The 9435-nt window shown below is 38.3% G+C and overlaps 1 protein-coding gene across 1 annotated transcript in view; it reads right to left on the bottom strand.

Annotated features, from left to right (window-relative positions):
- Positions 1–277: 277 nt before the first annotated feature.
- Positions 278–9435, bottom strand: part of LOC110466535 — a 43074-nt gene continuing 33916 nt past the window's right edge. Inside the window, exons 10-11 of the mRNA XM_021523089.1 lie at positions 7534–7623; positions 278–5262 (exon numbers count right to left, since the gene is read on the bottom strand). Of these exons, the coding sequence (XP_021378764.1) occupies positions 665–5262; positions 7534–7623 (4688 nt within the window). The 3' untranslated portion in view covers positions 278–664. The remainder of the gene's footprint in view (positions 5263–7533; positions 7624–9435) is intronic.

The raw sequence follows: 9435 nt of genomic DNA, 5'->3' as shown, positions 1-9435 counted from the left end.
CAACCATTTGTACAATGTTGAACCCCCACCACCTAGGAATGCTTCCAGTCAAATATGGTTGATATCCATGGCATAGTTCTACAGAAGAAGTCGTTTGTAGCAATATAGCCAAATTGCCCCCTTTTGGCCCCGCCCCTCAGCCCCCTGGGGGGTCAGCCCCACCATTTGTACAATTTTGATTCCCCACCACCTAGGGATGCTTCCAGTCAAATTTAGTTGAATTCCAATCAGTGGTTAAGAAGAAGAAATCGTTTAAAGAAATTGTTGACGTACGGACGACGGACGCAACGGTATGGCATAAGCTCACCTTGGTCCTTCGGACCAGGTGAGCTAAAAATGAAACAGAAGTTCAATTGACTAGAGATACCAATATGCTTCAAGTCTTTATACAAATAAATTAAACAAAAATACCAGACATGATATACCCAATAAATAGTGTTTGAAAAGACTTATTTTTTCAGGATTGTTTTTATAAGTTTTAAGTGTCAAGAAACAGGATAATATGATCCTCATTCTACACACTGAAATCATCACAAGATCAGACTTACTTTAATTAAATGATCAAATTTCCCTTTAACAACCTGAACTGCTAAGGACAAAGTGTGTCATTTAAAATAAACTTTGTGTATTTTGATACTGATAACAATACTGTTATTCCGAAACACTATACAAGCATGACCTCTTCAGAATCTGAGGAATCAAACTCGGCTCCTTCTTCACAAGCTCCTTCCTCCAGTGAACAATCGCTACTCATTTCATTTAGCTGGTGTATGTCTCCCCTCTGGAACACTGTCCCTGTTTCAGCAGCCTGTCTGTAGACTTCATCTAACTGTCCAAGATGATGCAATTGAATTGTATCTTCTTTAGAATAGTTGGCACTTTTGAATTTGTGTGGTGAATAATTTTTATTGTGTGCTCCTTTATTCACCAATGTACGGTCTTGTGTGTGGGTCGTTCTTCTGGATTTCCCTATAGCCACCAGATTAGTAGTTTTGGTTAAATGTTTTCCCCCATCGTTTACTCCTACACTGGTAGTGTGCTGGTGACCAGCTGGGTGGCATTTCCTTGGTGACTTATGACGATGAATGCTAGACTTGGCCACATTCTGTGACTCAGACTGTCCTGATAGATATAGATGATTGCTAGACTTGGCCACATTCTGTGACTCAGACTGTCCTGGTTGATATAGATGATTGCTAGACTTGGCCACATTCTGTGACTCAGACTGTCCTGGTTGATATAGATGATTGCTAGACTTGGCCACATTCTGAGACTCTGACTGTCCTGATTGATATACACGAGATTGAGAAACACTAGACTGCGAACTCTCTGTTTCCTCACTTTCCTCACTGTCCTTACTTTGTGAATTATAGTCCCCCGTCTTTGTTCTTCCAGTTCTATAATTTTCAGACTGTGTGATCTCATTGTGTATATAATGCTCAACAGCTCCATAACCCGACCTTCCTGTTCCTTCACAATCACCATCACTTTCACCAAATTCTCCGTCTGTGTCGTTCCTTCCCCTAACAGTATATCTATTTGAAGAGTTCTGCATTCCTATGTCATTTCTGTTGAGTGACCTACCTAAATCTACGGAACTGATACAGTCAGGATCCAAGTTATCAGACTGCTTTTGGCGTTTCATGTCAGTCCTAAGAAGACTAGCAGCTTTTCGTTTCTGTTTTTGTCCTTTCTTTTCTTCCCCATTGACAGGTTGTTGCATTTCTCCATTCATTATACTCATCTCTGTAGCCTGGCAGTTGGAATTGAAAAAAATAGCATTTTTTGATTCCGTACAAGACTTGTTTACAGACAGTTGTAATAATTTCTCCTCACTGATTTCCTCTTTCTGTTTCTCCTTCGATCTGGTTGTTTTTATACCCTGTGTTTGTTCCCGCTTTGACTGGCATGGTTCCTTCTCAACCAAGCTACCCTTCGTCCTATATTTTCTTGGTTCCTTCTTATCCAAGCTACCCTTTTTTCTATGTATGTTTGGTTTCTTATCCAGATCTTGGGAAGAGTTGTCTTCCGTGTCCATTTGCGAACACTTATTTCTTCCTTTCCTTCTGGTGTCGGAGACTAATTTTGAAAACTTTTGTTTTAACTTCTTCCCTCCAGAGGATACTTCTATGGTATTTCCTTCAGGCTGATTCGAGATATTTTTTTCTGGAGTGATTAAGAAAACATATGGATCTTCTCCTTTCCCATTAGTTCTCAATTTTTTGACTTGTTCGTTACTATGTTGAGTTGTAACTGGGGTCAGTCTTGATTTCGAAAGCACTTTGATTTTGGATTTGTTGGTTTTTCGAGGCTTCAATGCCTGTGTGAAATTAAGCTTTTTCTTTGCAACTTTTTTCACGGTTACTTTTGAATGCAGTACTTGCTTGCAGGAATCAGGTTCTAGCAACTCAGATTCTTGTGTTCTTGATGAGGTATGTGAGTGTGTTGCAGTGCTATCTGTTGCTGGTATGGCCACCTCTGCCTTGTTGTTAGCCCTTGTTACTATAGCAGATTCTGTGGATGCACTCATAGAGTATCTAGTTTCTGAGTCTGTCTCAACGCCATTATTTGATATATCATTTTGTGATGCTGTAATCCTGCATTCATTTCTCAAAATGTCACCATCTGAAAGTTTATCAGGAGTACCTTTATAACGAAGGTTAAATGTCTTTCTGTATTGTTTCTTACTGCCTGGTGTTTCTCCATCCATTTTACTTAGATTCTGGTCTCTTTTTCCATACTTGATCATTTCTTTGCGCTCCTTTTTCTCTAAGACGTTGTTACATGCTCTGTGACTTGCTCTGTTATGCTGGCAGTCATACATATCATCAGTATGTGTCCCACCTCTTCGTCTGCTACTAGATTCACACGTCACTTGGGTTTTCGAATGTTTGATTTCCTCGGCAGACACAGCTGGTAATTCTGAAGAAAAGTTTTGTGCATTTGCCGACTTCTGGATGATTGGTCTGTAGATAACATCAGTATTGTCCTCTTCAAATGCAGAATTTTGTCTTGAGGCAGAAACTCGAGCAGGTGAAGACTCGTACAAATGCGTCTTTTCCCAATGTTCTACTCTGCATCCTGAAAATCCTTCAGTTTTGAAAGATTTTTCTTCTTTTCCATTTGCGTTAGAAGATAAATGTGATGGAAATTTTGGATTCCTGTTAGTGTTATGTTCATAGTAATCTTGTCTCTTTTCAGAGTTGTTATAGGTTGGAAATCCCTTCAACGGCCTCACACAAGCTTCAGAAGCAGAATCAGAAGAAGCATATCCTGAATTCTGGTCTGTTTCAGTTCTAATAGCATCACGCTTCTCCTCATCAAATGAGTGGAAGTCATCCTCAGAAACAGATTCATACATCTTGGATGTAGACAAACAGTTTTCTGAAAATCTCATTTCTATGCTGCTACTCTTTTTTTCATCTCTAGGGGTTCTTTTGTCAACTTCAAACTTGAATTGTCTGTCCGATTCTTTTTCAGACAAGTCATGTTCTGCTCGATCCTGCTCCTCCCTTATAGCATTCATTAGAGAGGCAAGTTGTCTGGGATTCTGTGCTGGATGTCTGGGGCTCCTCTGATGACACTGTTTATATGAACTGGGTATGTCCGATTCAGTTTCCTGGGATAATGAGCTAGGTGATTGTGGTATATGTAATGATTTCTTTTTAATATATCCTGGAGACATTTCACAAAAAGTACCTTTCCGCTTTATGTTTCCATGAATATCTTGTCGTTTTGATTGCTTCATGTGATCACGTCTCCAATCCTGCGAGTCTGTATTTAACTCTGGGAGACAATCCACATATTTGTTTAAAAGTGACTTGTCACTTTTACCAATGACATGCTCCGCATCCCGGTTCAGAAAGTCTTGTGTTTCATTTAATACTGATACTGCAGTAGGTTTCTGGTACATATTGCATCTGACGGAGAAGTGTTCTTCTGACTTACTGTCAGGATATGTATCACTGTCTCCTTTCCTTGGAAACCATCCTGGACGAGGTCTGATTATTTCATACTTCTGATGATTTAAATGTTGCCTTTGTGTTTTGTTCTGAAGATGTGATCTTCCAGAAGATGAGCTATCAGACTCTATTACAAAGGTTTCGTTCATATCTGTGGACACAGAACCAGGCCTAGAAAGCCTTCTGTTTTTGTGGATATTTGGATGATTGCACTTTCTGTCACTGTCAGCATTCCTTGAAGTAGCTTGAACAATATGACCATTTGGAGTTACTTCCCTTCCTCTGTGATATCTCTTCAAAGGTGGAAGTTCATCCTCCCTTGTTAGAGTGTCATCCTCCATTGTTAACTGGAATTGATCACTTTCACCATCTGATATTTCAGACTGATTATCAGATTCCTGGTGAGTTTCCTCTCCTACCGGTCTATTTTTATCTTTTATGAACCGAAGTTTATTGCCTTCTGTCAGTGACCACTGTTCTTCCTTTACAGATGACGTATGCAGTGGACTTCTCTCCCCTTGTTTCCTCTCACCAGCAGAATGGCAACTTACACTTTTGTCTCTCCTCATTCTAATAGTAACCTCTCCATCCTTCCTGACCCTGAGAAGACTGGGTGAGCCAGGGATTGTTTCTACCCTCCCTGGCTTTGTCCCTACCTTTTCACGCAGGACTTGATTACACCTATCGTTAGGGGAATTTCCTATCAGTCTAGCTGACTCATGGTGATCATTGGCATCCCTTGACCTATGAACAGCAGATGATTCTTTCTTAGTTATCCCCCTTCTGTTTATGACAGAAGAATGCTTTTGATATCCTTCCCTCTGTCTTTGTCTTTCTGATGGCTGTGTGATCTCCCCTTGATATTTTTGTTCCTTTTGATCCCTTTGTACTGTTGTTTTGTCCCTTATTGTTGACTCCTCAGTGAGGATGGGGGACACATTTTGCTGCACATTCTTTTTCTGATCTCTCTGAATATGTGTGAATCCTCTTTGGATAGCATCTATTGAACTTCGATTCCTTGCACTATTTTGTTGTCGAGTTACTTCCCCTGCACATCTTTGTACTGTATCAAGTGACGGTTCCCTCTGTACTGGGACGACCTTGGCCACTCTGCCATGTTTGTTAGGAGTGTCCCCAGCCTGTGTAGGTGACTCGTCATCCTCCTCCTCTTTCAGTGTAGTTCCCAGACTCAGTATGTCATAAGTACTGGGCTGACTCCTTCGAATGTCTGGAGCGACTACAGGGCGATGTTTGTACTTGGCATCAGTGAGGTAAACTGCACAGTAGGAGGCGTCGCCATCTGTACAGAGAAAACATTTGTTATCACACAGGTTAACCAACTTAAAAATCTCAAACTTGTTTCATTTTTGATACTGTTATAGATGTTAACTGGTCTTGAAAACTACAGTGAATTCTTTGGTAAACAATACATTTGGCGTTATTAACCATTTCAGTTCCAATATAATCAGCAGAATGTAAAATGTATCTGCTTTACATAAATAACTTCCATTGTTTTCTTATAATATAATATAATAGTACTGGACGCAGGCATATGCCTATATATCCAGATCAGGTGTATCGTCAGACTCTAAGCTGACACCCCGACAGTTAATAAGTTCATTATTATCAATTTCATGGTTATAATAGCATTCTGGTTTTCCCCAGTGCTTATCCAGTCAGGCCTCAAACGTTTTTAGTGTTGGTGATGTGACGACGTGGTTTGGCAGTGAGTTCCAATGGTTGACTACTCTTTCTTTAAAGGCATACTTTCTTAAGTTTAATTTATAATAATTAATGAAATGTTTTGTCAATTTGGTTGAGCACAACAGAATGGTATGGGCACAATAGAAGTGTAATAATCCTTATTCAGACTTTGACAACCTGGTTTAATAGCTGAAATATCTGGAACACTTTTGTTGGCTGCTCCGAGTTTGACTTAATTTTGGCTTTTTGTTTATATTGTCAGCAAAGCTAACATTCACTTGATAATAAGTTTAACTGTTTGCTATCAGAAGTAGATAAGACTCTGTCATCATGTCTAGAAATAATGCATATTTTGTCTAGTTTTGAGAAGTAAACAGCAAATGACTCATGACTTCTTGTAGTGTCTATCTATTCACAATACTATGTCATATTGATGGTAATGTCCTTGAACGATCTTGACATATGATTGAGTGACCTGGTAATAGGGAAAGAATCTAAGTTTGAAGGTTGCCATATATTTCAGTTACATAGTCAAACTGATTTGACGTGTTGTCATGTACTTATTTTCAATGTATGGACTGTGACAACCAATTTTTAACGATTTCCAAGAGAAATATTAATGTTATTGACACCTGAAATTTGAAATCTTACACAAGGGCCTGAACTTATTACCAAGTACTAAAATCTCATGAACTTTTGGAGATAAGGATAGAACCATTGAAGTATAGAGCAGAAACCGTCGGCCCTTCCGATAAGGAACTGACCTGAAATGACCTGGATCTTTCACGTCAATGACTTGGCTCTTTCATAATAATGACCTGAAAAGTATAGGTGACTACTTCTAACCCAATCTTATATTAATGTGAAGGTTACCTTAGTGAAATTGAGGTTAGAAATAATAAAGTTAGGGAGCAGTCTGATTGAAGGAATTGACCTTGAATGATCGACATTTCATGAAATGACATGAAACAAATATTGGAGCCTACCTCTTACCCAATACTAGACTGCATGAAGATTGGTAATCATGAGTTTTGAAGTCACAGAGCAGAAACAAAACTGTTGACAGAGGGACAATTCAAGAACCAAACCAAATCTACCCTTGAAATATTGTCACAAATTTCCTAGCGAAACCTTGTGGAAATCTACCTTTTGAAATATCCTCCTGGGAAAAAAATTGAACTGCTATATTTTAGAAATTTTACTTTTTGACGTTGGTGGGTGAATTCTTTATAAGACAAGAGGCCCATCGGCCTTAACGGTCACCTGAGTCCTACAGTATTTATTATTGTTGTTGAAATATGAAGTGAAGATAATGAAGTCAATCATCCATACCAATTTGAATAAAAAATAGCTAAGTATAACGTTAAGTTTGTCAGGACCATGAGTTGATCATTCCTAGACTGAGTTTCAGTTAAATCGGCATATTAGAACTTGATTTTAAGTTTGTAATATTATTTTTTCAAATGGCCATATTGGATTTTTGTTTGACCCGAATAAAAAAGGGACACTTTGCCAGAACCAGTAGTCAATCATTCCTACCAAGTTTCAGTTAAATCTGTCCAGTGGAACTGACTTTAAGTTTGAAATATGGCGGCCGTGGCGGCTATATTGGATTTCTGATCGACCCGAAAAATAACAGCACTTTTTCAGGGAGATGTCAGTAACATTCCCATGAAGTATCAATGAAATCCCTTCAGTATTTCAGCTTAGGTTGAAAATGTAAAATGTTAAAGGACGACGACGGACGAACACGGATAGCAATAGATCACGTGAGCTAAAGCTCAGGTGACCTAAAAATTTATGCTCAAGTGAAAGTACAAAAAAAATAACTACCAAGGAAAAAACATACCAGACAGGGGACACTTACCTCCTGAGGAAGGGGGTAGAAGGTACCCAAAGGGGAACTCAGGAGCCAGGAAGGAATGCTTGGCTGCTTCAAATGGAGTCATCCGTTCATCTAAAGAAGAGCAAGGTAAAGCATTGCATTTAAAAACACTCCAGTGTTGTTCATTTTAATGATTGATAGTGCATTTCAGTTTAAACCAACTGACAAGAAAAAAAACATTCAAAGTGACAACTATTGTGAGAATAACTAAACGTTGCACAAACCAGCTCATACTTTAACAAGAGATCCCACAGGGATCCTGGCACCTGCCATTGTACCATCTTCATTGGTCATTCTATGTAAGATTTTTTTTTTTCCCTCTCATATTTCAGCCATCTTGGTTTTCTGATCAGTCCCAAAATTCAACAGCACAACCAAGGCCCTTGGGAATCCATATGAAATTTGAGAAAACCCTTGCAGAAATAGCACTAACAAACTTCTCAAACTTGTCGGCGCTTCCTTGGATAGTTACTCGGGAACATCTCAAAACCAGATTTTTGTTTTAGTTTTCCAATTAGTCCCAAAATTTGATATGGGGAACTTTTGCATGAAATTTTAGAAAAATTACTCAGTGATTTCCTGAGATAGTGCATACAAACCTCACCTCTCAAACTTTAAATTGGCGCACTGTCGGTCATTTTGATTTTCCGATCAGTCAGTCCCAAAATTCAATATGCCTAACCAAAGACCATAGGGAACGTTCATGTGCAATTTGAGAAGGATTTCTCTGGTACTTTCTGAGAAATAGCGCTAACAAATTTTACCTCTCAAAATTCAAGATGGTCACCTGCCAGGTATCTTGGTTTTCTGATCAGTCCCAAAGTTTGATATGTGATTAAGAACAATTGGAAACCTTTAAGTGAAATTTGAGAAAAGAAAGATCCCTCTGGTACTTTTTTGAGAAATAGCGCAAACCAGAAGTGTTAAAGGATGGAATGACAGATGGAGGATCACAGATGCAGGGTGATTTGAATATAGCCCACCATCAAAAATTGATCTAAAAAATTAACTTAAATCTTACCTGAAATGTATAACTTTCAACATATTTTTACCATTTCTCAGACCTTGGTTTTATTCTTATCTAAATGGATATTTCTGTCCATATCTCTATCTGTGAAAGTCAGTCAATTGTTCATTGAACAATTTTAGTTCAGAATTTTGCTTAATGTTTGACTCAAACCATATCTTAGAGTAGACCCTTGTCATTAGAAAATTTGGCCTACAACATCATAATATTTTATATGTTGTAACAGAGTCTAAAAGGTTGTGACATCTGTTGTTATGGGTGCACATCAAATGTCTACATCGTTCAAATTTTTGAAGTGTTGAGATAAAGCCTAAAAGGTTGTGACATGTGTTGTTATCAGACGTGTGAATCACCTTTGGGAACATATACAATGTACAGAGTTCCCTATATCAGTACTCAACGATATATAAAGATAAAGATCAATTTAGTTATCAGTAAACTACCTAACTGGGTTATTAATGAACGGCTTACCTAGAACAGCCTATCTGGATTACTGATGAAGTCATTACCTAGGTTATTACTATCTGTTTACTTGGGTTATTGATGAAGTCATTACCTAGGTTACTAATGAACTGTTTACTTGGGTTATTGATGAAGTCATTACCTAGGTTACTAATGAACTGTTTACTTTGGTTATTGATGAAGTCATTACCTAGGTTACTAATGAACTGTTTACTTGGGTTATTGATGAAGTCATTACCTAGATTACTAATGAACTGTTTACTTTGGTTATTGATGAAGTCATTACCTAGGTTACTAATGAACTGTTTACTTGGGTTATTGATGAAGTCATTACCTAGGTTACTAATGAACTGTTTACTTGGGTTATTGATGAAGTCATTACCTAGGTTACTAAT

This window comes from Mizuhopecten yessoensis, unplaced genomic scaffold (genome assembly GCF_002113885.1).
Source record: "Mizuhopecten yessoensis strain PY_sf001 unplaced genomic scaffold, ASM211388v2 scaffold11135, whole genome shotgun sequence".
In the NCBI taxonomy this organism is placed as follows: Eukaryota; Metazoa; Mollusca; class Bivalvia; order Pectinida; family Pectinidae; genus Mizuhopecten; species Mizuhopecten yessoensis.
Note: the sequence above shows the minus strand (reverse complement) of the source record. Positions and strands in the feature narration are given on the sequence as shown.